We start from the raw sequence: 16097 nt of genomic DNA, 5'->3' as shown, positions 1-16097 counted from the left end.
ATGGAATGTATCTATTATAAATGATATGGTAAGAACCTGGTAATACCATGGAAACAAACGGCTTCGTGCAGAGGTTGTTACCAGGTAAGTAATTCCATAGTGGTAAATTGAATAAACACTTTCTAAATGGGTGTAGCTATGAATAATAACTAAGAAAAAGTATTTTATTGGAAAGTACTATGCTAATTTCTAGATAGTACATCATTACATTTGGGCTGTTACCAACATAAACCTTGGATAATAGGTTTTTCTAAGAATTGGTTGCCTAATTTCCTAGGAAGTACACAATATCGGAGTTACAACTACACGCTACTTAGTTGAGTTGATGGGTAATAGTGGAGGTTTTACTTGGTACATCAGCTGTAATTCCTCTGTATTTACCTTCTTATTACCAGTGGTAATTACACAGTAATACACTATAATTTACCGGATAATTCCTCTGTATTTACTTTCTTATTACCAGTGGTAATTACCCAGTAATACACTATGATTTACCATGTATTTACCGGGTAACTACCTCTGTATTTACCTTCTTATTACCAGTGGTAATTACCCAGTAATACACTATAATTTACCATGCATGTACCGGGTAAATACCTAGTAATTAGGGGACTGTAAAAGGAAGGGTTACCAATCTTTCTTGCATTTTGTCTCCAATAAGGCAACCCTTGGAGTAGGAGTGGAAACCAGGAGAAAACATTTCAGCTGAAGTGGATCACTCATTCATAATCAAAAGCATAGACTCAAAACAGAAACATTTTTTTTTACGTTACCCACCTGTTGTTCCCTCTGACTCCACGATGGCGTTGCCCTGTGCATCAGTCAGTATTAAAGGCTCATGACTTCCAATGGCATCCTGTACTTTGGTGGCAATCCCCTGAAGAGAAGCCTCGCACTCTGCAAACCTCACCATCACCATTCTGCTAGGATTCAGCTTCCCACCAACCACCTCAGCAAGGTACACTGACCTGTTTATGGGAGGGACGTGAGAGCAGTCTTTCACAAGTGCAAGCGCACACAGAGAGAAACACACACTGTATATCACAAATCAATTTACTCCAAAACAGAACTATAATGCGTGTGTGTCACATTTATTCTGGGGGGGCATTGCCCTCTTTGCATCTATAGGAAAATCGCCACAGTATATTATTTCTGGTTTCATACGTGACTTAAAAGTTACCTTTGAAATATTTTGGAAGTGGCTCTGGGGAGAGCAGCTGAGGCACCCTGCAGTGAACCACTGGTAACTGTACTGGAACGTCTTGAGAAGGCAAAGCGTTACCCCGTTGTGCTTGACCCTGGGGCGACATCGTCCTCGCCGTGTACTTCATAATGCCCCCTTGGACTCAGGTCTAGTGAGCTGAAAACGCCCGACGACTCTCCAGCAAATATAGCCACATTGGAGTCGTCTGTTAGATACAGACTGTCACTTGAGACCTAAAAAATACACAAGTTAAATAACATTAGCCAGCTAGGCCTAATATTAGAGGTATCATGGCGTTTTCAAAACCTGATTTATTCAAGGTTATGAGGATAGCGCTCCAAACTAACTGGCCAAACATTTCATTATTTCTATATTTGAAGTTGAAAAAAAAAGAGCTACCATGACGAGCACAGTAGGCTAAGTTAGGCTAGTGGCTCTGATATTACTATCATTATAATTATTAGTAGTAGGCTAGTGGTAGTAAGCTAGTAGTAGTAGTCGTATTTTTTTACCTACCTGAAAGATCCGACTTAACTTGAGGATGGTCATGTCCTCGTCGCGCAAACAAACTCTTTTGTTCTTTCTGAACAAAATATACTGATCCATCCTCGCAGCTGCCGTCATCGTCATAAGGCTATCCTTTATAGTCCCGGACCATGCGCTCCTGTCTGACTTCCGGTGCGAGAATATGAATAATGCTTGTTTTTGGTCCGTTTTTTCGTCCCTGTTGACTTGTTGACATTTTGACACTTGTTGACTTGTTGACATTTTGTAAAGTGTAATTAAAAAATGAAAATGAAAGAAAAATGCTGAGTAATTCAATTGTTGGTTTTGGGCTTCAAAACGAAAGTCAAATAAACCAGTCGTTTTTTGTTTTGTAATTCCCATTCATAAAGGGAAAATCCAATTACCAAAATATACACGGACCAAAAATAATCCGTGCATGGTTCGTTCTTTGAATATTCCAATTCAAAACAAAACCAGAAAATACAAATAACAGTCAATCCGTGTATGGTTCGTTCTTTGAATATTCAGATTTAAATCAGTAGGTTTTTGTTTTTTTCTGTTTTTGTTTTGAATCGGAAAAGGGCAAAAGGAATAAACAAATAATCTGCATTTTATTTGTGTTTGTGTGTTTTGTGTGTTTGTTTTTTAAACCCAAAACAGAAAAACTAAAATAGATACATTTATAGTTATAGGCTACACCAGAAGGCAGAACGCAGCGAAGAAAAAAGAGCCAACCACCTAAACCAGCAATAGTCTTATTTAGCCTTAGTTATGGCCGCACTTGAACCTTATGGTGATTTTATTCGTGAACTATTTGACACTGGAAAGACACACGACGCGATCAGTACCGCTCTAAAGCAATCTGGTGCCCCGAAATGCTCCGTTATGACGGTGAGGAGGTTCTGTGTGGAGCACAACCTTCGAAGAAGAAATCTAGTTTCCGATTTAGTTTCAGATCGTCCACTCGCAGACGGACGATCTGAGGAAGGAATCAGCTGATTAGGCTTTCCCGTAACCTGGCATACGTGACATGTTTTGCAGTGTCTCGCAACGTCGCTCTTGAGACCGGGCCAAAAGAAATGGCGCAAAATGCGATCGGATGTTTTATTGATACCTAAATGACCTGCGAAATGGGGATCATGAGAAAGGCGTAAGATTTCATCTCGATACGGCATCGGGACGACAATCTGATTCAGCACACGCCACTCATCCGCAGCAGAAGCCACAAGCGGCCTCCATTTGCGCAACAAGACCCCCTCACGAATAAAATAACCCTGAGGCACAGATTCAATGTCTTTCTCCGAGACAGCCTCCGCCAATAGAGTAGAGAGAGAGGGATCGTTTTTTTGTTCGCACATGAGTTGTTCGCGACTGGGAGACAATTTAGGAACGCAAGGAATCGTAGATAGTGGAGCCGACTTCACAGACGTTTTACCACTAGCAGACGACATGGGATGAGCAATAAAGGTATCATAGAGATCGGAAAACTCATCCCTGCGTTCACGAACAGGGGTCTCTTTGGCTGTTTGCGCCATGGCGCGCATAACAACAGTGGCGTGAAAAACCTCTGGGTATTTCACAGCCACATCGTCAGGACATACACTTTGAGAAGCCGTAGTCACAACAGGGTTATGGGTTACAACAGGGTTAGGAAATACCTTCCCACCTGCCAAATCATTCCCAAGCAAGAACGATACGTTCGCAATAGGGAGAGAGGGGCGTACGCCCACTTTTACAGTGCCGGTGACCAAGTCAGAAGAGAGTGAAATCTCATGTAGGGGCACATTCACAAATCCCATATCAAAACCCTGGACTAAGACACTCGCACCAACGTGAACTTTTCACTGAAAGGCAGGACATTCTCTAAGATGAAACTCTGCGACGCAGCCGTGTCGCGAAGTGTTTTAATAGGAATGCGTGCATTAGGCTCTTCGAGCAAAGTGACAAAACCGTCCATAATAAATGGTGCAAAAGCCTGAGAAATACTCTCGTCTTTCCGAGACGTCAAAGGAAGTGTCGAAACACATAGACCCAAACCAGATTCAGTCCTAGATGAAGCTGTGGGGTTAGACTTGTTTTTACTTTTTTAGCAAATAACAGTCGGGAATCAGGTGGCCACGTTTTTTACAATATCCACAGACCGGGACATAATTTTTAGGGCCAGTCACTCCTCTATGCTCCGAAGTTGGAGTGCTTGCTGCTGCAGCGTCATTAAAAGGCCTAGGAGAACCTCTTAAATTATAGTTGCGGTTCTGCTGAAAGTTCACAGGACCAGAGCTCGCGCCCCTATGCGCCAGCACGTAATCAGCCAGCACCGCTGCGCTGGATGCTGTCAAGTCTTTGTGCTCACTGACGAACGTGGCAACACTTTTCGGGAGACAGTTTTTAAAGTCCTCCAGAATCATTATATCACGAAGGTCCTCAAATGTTGTTATCTTCTGAGAGCTAAGCCAACGATCAAACAATAACTTTCTCCCGCCTGAACTCGACGTGCGTGAGCGACTCAGACTTTTGGTAGTTGCGAAACTTCTGTCTGTACGCTTCAGGAACAAGTGAATAAACTCGCAAAACTGATTGTTTTACTTTTTCATAATCAGCGGCATCCTCTAACGACAGGGACGAGTAAGCCTGATGCGCTTTACCCACAAAAACGCACTGCAACGTCATGGACCACACATCTGGTGGCCATTTCAAAACCGTAGCGACTCTCTCAAAATGAGCAAAGAACTTATGCACATCCTTTTCGTTAAAAGGTGGGACAAGTCTTATATTACGAGTGACATCAAAAGGCTGGCTTGAAATGCCAGATTCACAAGCTTTTAAATCCAATTATTTTAATCGAATGGCTTGGGCGAGTTCCATATCTCGCATTCTAAGCTCGTGGTCTCTCTTCTCACGCTCTTGTACCATCTGTCTGTCTGCTTCGAGTAGTGTTCTTTCTCGCTCCCATTCAATCTCCTTTTCTCGCAACTCCAATCGACGGAGCTCGACTGCCGCTTTGGTGAGCGTAGGTGTGATTGGAGGATCAGGGGCAGCCGGGGGCTTTACGTCTGTAAATATACCGAGACGGCCCAAAGCCTCCGTAAGACTATCTAAAAGCTCTGCTTTAGATGGCCTACCCTGAACCTCTATTCTATAATGACCTGCAACTTTGACCAGATCATCCCGCGTCGCGGCAGAGAAGGCGTCGGGAGTTGGAGATTTAATAAACTCGTCTAAATCGAACATGGCGAAAAAGCAGCAGATTAGGCCGGTAAAAAATTCACAAAAAGCGAGAAAAATGACAGACAGGGCTGTTAGCCTGGCACACTGGGAAAAATCGAAATACTGGGTCAAAAACGCAATCCCCATAACGCGTCAAAAGGGTAAACAAATGCACGGACGCAGTAAAAACGTTTCCCCAAAAAAGACAATTTAAATGCGCAATCCCTGGGATAAACACGCAAAACATATTCAATCCCGGACGAGCCCCCATTTATGTTACGGGCCCACATCAAACGTGTGAGCAGTTAACATAATAACGAAAAATGAAACAGATTTTTGGGAAAGAATAGTGTTCTGTTTATTTCCCAAAAGAGCCAAAACTTGCTTAACAGAAAAAATGCGAGACGGTTGCCACTAAAACAGAAGAAAAAACGCAACCGCTCCTAGATCAAAGATCAACAAAGATCACAATTAATACAGACCAGTTTAACAAACGACTTCTAATTTAACCAAAACAAAAGCGTGCGACCGGCCAGCGTCTGCCATGTCGAGGCTGAGAGAGAGAGGGAGCCATCTTGAAGTAGGCAGGCTTTTATACTTGGGAAGGCCGGCCTTTCATCAATCAGTGCTTCCGAAGGTAACGCCCAGTCTCCTCCTACTATGGGACATGGAGGCAGAGCAGCACAACCCAGCATAATACACAATATTATGTTCACCCGTAACACGTCTTTATATGTATTTTCTTTAAATCCGCGTGCCCTTTTCCCGGCATTCATTGCGGTTTTATCTAAATATCACGCAAACAAAACAAGCAACTGGATTATTCAGTTTTCCCGTTTTGATTTAAAAAACAGAAAATACAGTTTATTTGTATATTCCTTTTTCCCTTTTACGGCTTCAAAACCAAATCAGAAAAACCAAAAAACGACTCTGCTAATTGTTTTTTCTGATTTTCTTTTAAATCGGAATATTCAAAGAACGAACCATACACGGATTATTCACGTCCATTGTTTACTTCTGTGTTTTTAAAAATGCCGGTCTTCGTTGGTCTTCCTGTTTATGAAGGTAAGGATAACCCCACCCCCTGCCCTTGGCGTAAAGGCAGTGCTCGTTCTAGCCCAGGGCCCCGTTTCCCGATATCGATGGATCTTAGCTCGTAAGATGGCGCGAAAGAGGGAGCTTTCGAACCATCGATAATTTCTTTGGAGCGTTTCCCGAAACTCCTCTTAACGTGAACGCGCATTCGCTGCACTCAAGACGATCTTAGGATTGTACCTGTCCACTGACATGGTGCTGAAACGGGCTATGACGCAGGGGGAGACGCAGGAATGTCGGAGGAAAATGGGGTTAAAAAGGGTTAAAATATCTCCCCATCAAGGCCAACCGCAGAGTAGCCTACGCAAAGAATAGATTGCAATAATATGAATGCTAAAGATATTAAAACACAATTGATTAAGCCTAGGCCGACATATATATCAGTCCTAATCCTGAACGCACTGTGCATACATTTATTCACGGCATTTCCCCCCCTGAAATAATTCCATATTACAAAAATCCAAAATAGCTTGTGTGACAACTACATTTATCTTAATGTGCTGATTTCTGAAACATATTGCGCAGCAAAGAGAGCCGACTTTATCTAATCCGCATAAGGTTTCATTGATTGGTCACGTGATATGACCCACCTATAAAATAACCTGGGGAATATGGGTCGGGCTTCTACAAAATGGCGGAAAAGGCACGTAAGAGAAAAGCCTTATTCAAACCTGAGGAACTTAAAGTTCTGCTTGAGGAGGTGGAGGCAAACAAAAGCCTCTTATTTGACCGCTTCAAAGGTGCCCTCACCAACAAGCATAAATCTAAAAAGTGGGGGGAAATAGCTGAGAGAATGACTGCGGTCACCGGCATCACTAGGTCCAATGTGGACGTCCGGAAGAAATGGCAAGACTTCGTCAGTCTTGCCAAAAAGAAAGCGTCAGAATTTCGACGTCAATCCAATATGACTGGTGCGGGGGTGCACACGGCGCAGGCCCTCAGCGACGAGGAAGAGCGAGCCATGGCCATCATAGGCTACTCGGCATCCCAAGGCATCCCCGGGGGAGTGGATATCCTTGAGGGTATCACGGAAGAGGGAGATCTTTCAAGTGAGCAATTGCAGGAGGATGAGGAACCCAGGATCCCCCACCAGTCCACCTCGGCTGCCCCCACCTCCATGCCCGTCATGACGCCCCTGCTGACCACACCGTTCACCTCGGCTGCCACCTCTACCCCTTCCACCCTCTCAACAGTCACCGCCTCCATCATCGGTCGTGGCTGCCAATGCAGCCAAGACCTGGTGGAGTTGGAGAGGGAGAAGGTGGCTCTTCTCCGGGAATCCTCCGAGCGTGACGCTCGCTTCCAGGAAGAGGTGATTGTGCTGAAGAGGGCCAAGCTGGACCTTATGGCACGTCAGCTTGTCCTCGAGGAGGAGAGGTTGGCCAGCAAAAAATAATCATCCCGGAGCAATAAGGTAATGCATATTTTCAGTAGGCCTACATACAGATATTTGATATGGAGGTTTGGAAAGTTGAATGAGCTGTGAACACGTCTTCATAAGGCATTTTTGTTCTCTTTTTAGATGGCGACGGGTCATGACGGGTGGGGGCAGCCGAGTTGCACTGGTGGGGGATCCTGGGTTCCTCATCCTCCTGCCATTGCTCACTTGAAGCTTATCCCTCTTCCGTGATACCCGCAAGGATATCCTCTCCCCCGGGGATGCCTTGGGAGGCTGAGAAGTCTATGATGGCCATGGTTGGTTCTTCATTGTCGTTGAGGGACTGCGCCGTGTTCACCCCGCACCGGTCTAATTGGTTTGATGTCGAACTTCCGACGCTTTCTTTATCGCTCCACATCGGACCTAGTGACCGCATTCATTCTCAGCTACCCCCCCCCCCCCCACTTCTTAAAATGTTGCTTGTTGGTGTGGGCACCTTTGAACAATTTTTTCTTTGAGTTTTTAAATAAAAACTTTGTTTTTCAAACGATGTGTGAAAATCATGCAATTACTATGTTTCAGTCAAATGCAGCCTATGAACCACAATGCTCTCCACAAATGATAAAGCACACTTCAGTGGCCGCTGAGCGGCTGTGTTGCCTCCATTGTCGAACATGTGTGCATGTTTTTGTGTTAAAGCTTTTAAAATTACTCTTGGTTTAAATCCTTGGGAGGAAAAAGATTTGTCTGGCTACATATAGCATCATTAAAAAGTAATTTTAAATATAGGGCTACTTCTATATAATAATAAAGACTATAATACATGTGGAAACACATGTATTATGAGATTGAGTGAGTGTGGGAATGTGAGAGAATGAGTTTGATATAACCTTAACAAATTAACTGTTTAACATAACCGAGTGTCTGACTGATAACGTGTTAACGTGTTGATAGTGTTGTGGAGGCATGACGCATTTAATTAACATTATTCATTGGCAGGTTGTAGCAATTAGTCTCGGAACATAGGCCTATATAGTGCAAGGGGCCATGCAGGCTACGTCAGTGCAAATAATGGCTGGTAGACAGCGTGTGCTAGCGCTCCGTGAGCAAGAGAGAGAGAGAGAGAGAGAGAGAGAGAGAGAGAGAGAGAGAGAGAGAGAGAGAGAGAGAGAGAGAGAGAGAGAGAGAGAGGCCGAGAGGCCGAGGCGTCCCCGGAGTCGCCTTGTTGTAATTAATGCTCGAATCCGGGACAACTTTGACCCCCTCGAGGTCTACAATGACTCTGCAGTCATCCAGCGCTACAGGCTGCCCAGGGAGCTCATCAGACAGCTTCTTGGGACGATCAGCGAAGACCTGAGACGCGCAACCAGGAGGAACTTTGCGCTCACACCGCAAGTACAGCTCTTGGCCGCCCTCAGGTTCTACGCCACAGGGAGCTTTCTGCAGGTCGTCGGAGATGGCCAGGGCCTGTCCAAGGCGTCAGTCTGCAGGTCGGTCCAGGCAGTGACGTACAGCCTCCTCCGAATGGTTCCGCAGCACGTCCATTTCCCCACCAGGGATGAGATGAGGGCGACCCAAGAAGATTTATTTCGGTCGTTCCGCATCCCTCAAGTGGCCGGAGCCGTGGACGGAACCTTAGTTCCAATTCTTACGCCCCATGTGGATGCCCATGTGTTCATATGCCGGAAGGGATATGCCGCTGTGAACTGCCAGGTGGTGTGCGACCATCAGGGCATCATCCTTGATGTCGTGGCGAAATGGCCAGGAAGCACACACGACTCCTTCGTCTTCCGCGAGTCCTCCATCGGCCGGCTGGCTGCAGCCTCCAGGGGAGAGTGGCGGCTCCTCGGAGACAGTGGCTATCCTCTTCGCCCTCACCTCTTCACACCTGTGAATAACCCGGGAGACGTCCATGATGAGGCATACAACGAAGTCCACCGTCTGGCCCGGTGCATCGTTGAGCGCACGATCGGGAGGTGTGTGACGTGCATGCGCCGTGATATGTGTGACGGCTATGTTGCACAACATTGCAGCTAAGGCTGGGGTGGCTTTGCTTGAACCGGAGGACATTGAGGACGATGACGACGAGGAAGATCGGTGTGAGGACGGCCTCCCTCATAACTACGTGGCTGGTTTTCATGCCCGTCGAAGAGTGATTGAGACTTTTTTTTAACCCCCTCCACCCTCCCACATGTCACTAAACATTCCCGTGAACGTGACCAATCCCCACCATATCCCAGCCTTTTGCCTGCTCCTTTGCTTGTTTTTTTTATAATTTTTTATTTTATTTTATTTTTTATTTTATTTATTTTTTTATTTTTTTATTTTTTTACATTATTTTATGCTACGTTTTATGAGTAGCCTATGTCAGTCTGCACAAATCCCCCCCACTTTCTCACACATTTTAAGTGCCCTGCCTGCTCAAACATTTCCTGGACTGTCTCTCTCAAACTAACATAATGGCCCACATTAGGCTCAGACGCACGTGATACACCATTACCAATGTGTTATAATAAAACGCATTCAATACTAGGAATGTCCGCTGGCTACGCCACTGAGGCTATAGTAGGCTAACGAGGCTCTTAGCGTCCTACGAGTACCCTGGAGCACTCGTTAGCTACTCGTGACTCGTGAGCGTTTTTAAGAGGTTCGTTACCAAAGATGCTTTCGGGAAACGGTGTTAAAACTGTACGATGCTCTTTCGACCCACTCTGCGATCCACTTAGGCTAAACATGCTTTCGGGAAACGGGGCCCAGCTCAATCCTGGGGCTGGAGTTTAACCGTTTTTTACAGGCCGGTGCCGGTGTTACACCAAATTCTGCGACCCGCCGAAAAGTGTGACCCCAGGGGGCGCTGTTGCATATTTTTGGCAATATGCACGAGTTTGAAGCGTAAATAGGCATGACAAAAACATAAATAAAGCATAAGATCTCCCCCCCAACCAATTACCTATTAAAGGTGCTTAATAAATACATTTATTTTGATTTGATTAGCATTTTACAGACCCATACAATGATGGTCCTTCACCGTTGCTTCTTTACCCATAAAAAACTTCAGTCAGTGTTATATTGTGCTGATTTACCTTTGAGCAAAACCTACCTTTTGTAAAACGCTGTTTAGAATTAATGTTAGTATCAAGAAAAGAAAGACCCACCGGTGGGGGGGAGATCTTATGTTTTATTTATGTTTTTGTTATAATGCAAATATGCAACAGCGCCCCCTGGGGTCACACTTTTCGGTGGGTCGCAGAATTCGGTGTAACACCGGTTCTCTGGCGATGTGAAACCAAAACTATAGCTGCATCCGAATACTCATTGTAGGAGCCATTTTAGCCACTAATTTATTTGTTTAACTTTGATTTCAATGCATCCCTCTTCTGTATTACTTGCTCGAGATTTTGTGCCCTCTGCAGGTCAAAGGCTATAAATAGGAAGGAGACCGGGAAGGAGGTGTGGCCGACTGAGAGCACACAGCTTTTTGACCTTGTCTCTGCTTGCTTGCTTGTTTTGATGCGCATGCTGCTCAAATTCTTTAGTTAATGCATCTGTAAAACCTTCCTTTTGGTCATTAAACCCCACCGATGTTTGGAACGTTCGATTTTTTCGTGGATCTTCATTTTTTGGTTTATTGCAAGTAACCTATACAAGCGTCAAGGACTCCCTCAGTCGTCACCGAGAAAACTCAGGACAAATCAGTCACTACATTAGTCAAAAAGCTCGCTTTGGACCTTGGACAACCTAATGGATCACTTGGATTGGAATCCCAAAGTCGCACCAGGACTGGGCCGCAAAGGAACAAAGCAACTTGAAACCAAACAAACTCCGGCGCAGCTTGTAGGACTCTTCTAATTTGCAACAATTAAGAACGACTCCTATAGTGCTCCATGAGCCGAGGTTTCAAGGATTTCTTTAGAAAACTATTTAATTTGAATTATGGACTGACTTTGAAGCAAGTTTGGCGGACTTTAAGATATTAGACGACGTTTTGAAGACGCAATAGCAAAAACTGGCCAGCACGATTACCCCAAGTAGGGAGTAATATTATTTATTGGAAAGGTTTGATTTATTAAGAAGGTTGTAGTTTATGGAATTGATATGGCTGATGGCTCGGAAATTGCCGAAGACCCGGTTGTGCAAACCAATACTGAAGATATGGAAAATGTTGTTGAAAGGGAGGGTGCTTTGCGTAATGCCAGAAGGATAAAGCTTGGCTGGGTTATATGCCGAATGAACTTGATTGAGGACTTGATGAGTGATAAATCAAATGTTAAAGAGGTTATTGTAAATGTTAATAAGTTTGGAGATTGTTAATTGAGTTGGAAGCTATTCATAAGGAATATCAAAATACATTGAGGGAAGAGGATCGCAAATTCGATAATAACTCGTGGTTTAAACCCAAGAGAGAAAGCCACATGATATTTATCGAGGGCGTAGATGATTGGCTAATGGCATGTGAGAAGAATGGCGATGAAGGTGAAATAGGCCCAGAGGACAGCATTTCAATAACTCATTCTAAAAACACGTCCGACGCAGGATCAAAGGCCTCAGTCACCTCCTCTGCTGTGGGCCGCGCGGCAGCGGAGAGGGCCGTGCTAGAAGTCAAATTGGAGGCTCTTAAACAAAAGCATGCTATAGAGGCCGAAGAAGCAGAACTGTCTAAGAGACAAGAAAATTTGAGGAAACAAAAGGAAATGTTAACCCTCAAATACGAATTGGAAGCTGCTAATGCCAAACTCAATATATTGAGTAAAACTAAAAGCCATGGCTCAATAGGAGATGGAATGAACGAGTATTTAGAGAAAACAGTCAAAACAAAGGAACTTATTGGAAAGGAATATGAACCAAAACTGGAAAATGTTCATACTAAAGGAATCCAACATGCAAGTGTCAGACTTAAAGCTCATGCTCCACAACCAGTCCAGCTTCAAGCCCTAAAAGTGCCCCATTTTCTCGGTACAGTGCGCCGGTCATCCATCTGGCCAGATCAGTCAAAGTATATGTCCTATGCCCAACCCCTTAAGAAGACTTCTTATGAGCCTTTACAACCCCGCCTCCCCTCTAGCCAAACAAGGCCAACACAAACGGCTGAACAAACCCAAGGGCCTCCATTACGGCCTCACTCAGGAAGACGCCACACAAGCGATGCACCAACGTCTCCTCCTGAACCTCCTATTGGAAACCCACAGCGGATACCGCTCATCTCTACAGCATTCTACAGAGACAAAATTAGATCGCAGTTTCACTGGTGAGGCAACAGGACAAATCATTTTTGCCACGAAAAGAGATGAAGGTATTTAATAATGATTCAACTGAATACATCTCGTTTGTCACCTCATTTGAGCATATCATCGAGAGCAAAATTTAACATGCAAAGGATAAATTGTATTATTTAGAGCAATATTAATCCGGTCAGTCGAGAGAGCTGGTTAAAACTTGTCTTTTCTTAGACCCAGATAGAGGCTTTGCAAAGGCCAAAGAATTGCTTCACGAGCACTTTGGAAATGAATACCAAATAGCCAGTGCATACATCAAGAAAGCATTGTCGTGGTCCCCCATTAGAGCTGAAGATTCCCAGACACTAAAGTCCTTTGGTCTGTATCTCCGAGGCTGTTTAAATGCCATTAATGAAATAGCCTACATGGACGAATTGAATTTGGGTTCTAATTTGAAATTATTAGTCGGCAAATTGCCTTACAAGTTAAGAGAAAGATGGAGAGCCGAAGCGTGTCGTTTTCAAGAATCAACCAATCGCAGAGCCACATTTAAGATCTTTAGAAGTAGAGTTCATTGAAAGACAAGTCAAAATCTTGATGGATCCTGTCTTTGGTGATATACAAGACCCCTCACCAAGAGCTGTAAGGCCCACACACTCAAGCCAAACTGTAAGGCCGACACACTCAAGTGTTGTGAAATCCAAATTCACAGACAAAAGCTTCACAGCCAATGCAGCAACCATTGATGTCAATCCCAATTCTCCCAACAAAAAAGCAGTGCTGCAACCGTCCAACAGAGGCCATTCTGTCTGTTTTGCTCAGGAGAACATGCGTTCAGTAGCTCTTCATGGTTTAAAAAGAAACATCACACTGACTTGAAGGAAAGAGGAATTTGCTTTGCATGTCTTGTTACTGGTCATATGAGTAAGGACTGCATACAGCGTCTCACCTGCATCATCTGAAACAGGTCGCAACCTACAGCACTGCACATAGGAAAAGTGGAGCAGAAAAAAGGGGTGGAAAAGCAGGAAACATCTAAGGAAACAAACAAGGAAGAACCTAAAAAGGTGAACACAGGACAGATCTCTCTCAAAGCATGCAACCATACTGGGGCCGGTGAAGATCAGTGTCTGATGTCAATTGTACCTGTGAAGGTAAAATCTAACAAAGGCAGTGCAGTCATACAAACATATGCGTTTCTTGACCCTGGCAGTTCTGCCACATTTTGTATGGATAAATTAATGCAGCAGTTAAACATACAAGGAAAAAGGACAAACATTCTGCTACGTACAATGGGTCAGGAGAGAACTGTGGCTACCAACATCATCACTGGCTTGGAAGTAAGTGGACTTCAGGACGATGCATTCATAACTTTGCCAGAGACATACACACAATCAAGGATTCCCGTTACTAAGGCCCCGTTTACACGAAGGGAAAACGCAGATATTTTCACACGGTTTGGCCTCTCATTTACACGAAAACGCCGTTTTTGTCACAGAAAACGATCATTTCTAAAAACTCCGGCCAAAGTGGAGATTTCTGAAAACGCCGGTTACGTGTTGTCGTGTCAACGGGTAGAAACGGGGTTTTAGGTTCTGAAACGTCACATTATGCGCCAGGAAATGCTTAACGTCATATGAGCGCCCTATGTTTACAGTTTGTTTGTTACAGGAAGACGCTCGTGTTATTCGTTGTTGTTGATTCTGAGGATTCTGATTGGCTTGCATGGCTTTATCCTTCTCCCTACACTGCCGCCCATAGGTTTGGCATAGTTATAATGTCCCAACGGCGTATTTATCCGTTTTGATGTAAACGACAACTTTTTTGAAAACTATGTTGTGTGCACAATGTTATTTTTGAAAACGGAGGGGGGGAAATATTCGTTTCTATAAATACCCTGCTACGTATAAACGTGGCCTAAGAGTAACATACCAAACCAGAGAGCTCTGTCAAAGTGGCCTTACCTTAGAGATGTCCAAATTTCCACTATTAATGCAGGCATTGATTTGCTAATTGGCACAAATGCACCCAAAGCAATAGAGCCTTGGCAAATTATAAACAGTGAAGGAGACGGCCCATATGCTATAATAACATTGCTTGGATGGGTAGTGAATGGTCCATTAGGGGCAGGAACGAGCAATGTCCACCCCTCTCACACAGTCAATAGGATATCAGTACATAATCTTCACGAAATGCTAATTGCTCAGTACAACACTGATTTCAGTGAAAAGTTGTGTGAGGAAGTAAAGGAAATGTCAGTTGAGGACAGGAGCTTTCTGAAAATTGCAGATGATTCGGCCGAAATTCTGGATGGACATTATAGTATTAAATTACCTTTCAGGAAGGATGACACAACATTGCCTAACAATCAATACCTGGGCGAGCAACGTCTACAAAGCCTGAAATGGAAATTGAACAAGAACCCATCATTTAAAGGAGAATACGTCACATTCATGACCGACATGATCAGTAAAGGAAACGCTGAAAAGGTGCCAGAGGGGCAGCTAGCAATTTCAAAGGGAATGATGTGGTATCTGCCACACCATGGGGTATACCACCCAAAGAAAAAAAAGTTCCTAGTAGTCTTCGATTGTGGAGCATCCTTTGGTGGAAAGGCACTGAATGCAGAATTGCTCAAAGGGCCCGACTTAACCAACAGTCTCAGGGGTTGACACTAACGGTTGCCCGCTTGCCCTGGGCAACTAAAAATAATATTTGGGCAAATTGAGATTATTTCTGGTTGCCCGAAAGGGCAAGTGGATTCTTTAGGGTTTGTTCATATATATTTAAGAGTTTCTAAAAACTGCAAAGCAACCATTCTCTTCAGTAAAATCACACAAAATAGATATATTTGCAATTGATCAGCGCGCTGTCTTCTCTTCTATCGGACAGCGAGTTAACACACACACAGCGCTACAGCGCGAACATAGCCCCGCCTCCTGTCACTCACTCGCAGTGCGGTCTCTGGCAGTGATTCGGCAATAGTCTCAATGCCCTGTGTGATGGTGTTAGTTAAAGGTTAGCCAATACAGCTTGCATCTCAAGTGCAGCGCCGCCACGACCGTTTTAGGTAGAGAAGGTAGACGGAGTAGTGATGGAGGAGTGCTGTTTGGAAGTACTTTAGATTAAAGCAAATTACCAAGGAAAGTCAAATTAATCATTTAAAGTCATATGCAAATGCAGTTCGGGGTTTCATAACTGTGCACATGCACAGCAACAGCGATCTTTTTCACGAAATTGGACCTGCACAAACTATATATTATATGAAAGCTGAGCCTCCGCCAATTCCGACAATCTACGCCATATCATTCTGGGACTAAAACTCGCAAATAACAATTTAAGAAGAAACGTCCCCTTTTCTTTTAAAAACCAAAAATGAAATTTTACCTTTGTGATTTTTGTCCACAAAGTTGAATCTGATCTCATTAAACCACCATGAACAGATAATCCAGTGGCCAAATTTTGCAACTAAACATGGTGTTTAAATTAAATTACT

At 44.1% G+C, this 16097-nt stretch overlaps 1 protein-coding gene across 1 annotated transcript; it reads right to left on the bottom strand.

Annotated features, from left to right (window-relative positions):
• Positions 1-610: 610 nt before the first annotated feature.
• LOC130401540 (uncharacterized) lies at positions 611-5807 on the bottom strand. Its single transcript, XM_056605359.1, has 2 exons — positions 1181-5807; positions 611-968 (listed from the first exon to the last, which is right to left on the bottom strand). Exon 1 carries the CDS (start codon positions 3508-3510, stop codon positions 2500-2502), a length of 1011 nt encoding a protein of 336 aa, XP_056461334.1. The 5' UTR covers positions 3511-5807; the 3' UTR covers positions 611-968; positions 1181-2499.
• Between the last annotated feature and the right edge of the window lie 10290 nt (positions 5808-16097).

Source organism: Gadus chalcogrammus, chromosome 13 (genome assembly GCF_026213295.1).
Source record: "Gadus chalcogrammus isolate NIFS_2021 chromosome 13, NIFS_Gcha_1.0, whole genome shotgun sequence".
Classification (NCBI taxonomy): domain Eukaryota; kingdom Metazoa; phylum Chordata; class Actinopteri; order Gadiformes; family Gadidae; genus Gadus; species Gadus chalcogrammus.
Note: the sequence above shows the minus strand (reverse complement) of the source record. Positions and strands in the feature narration are given on the sequence as shown.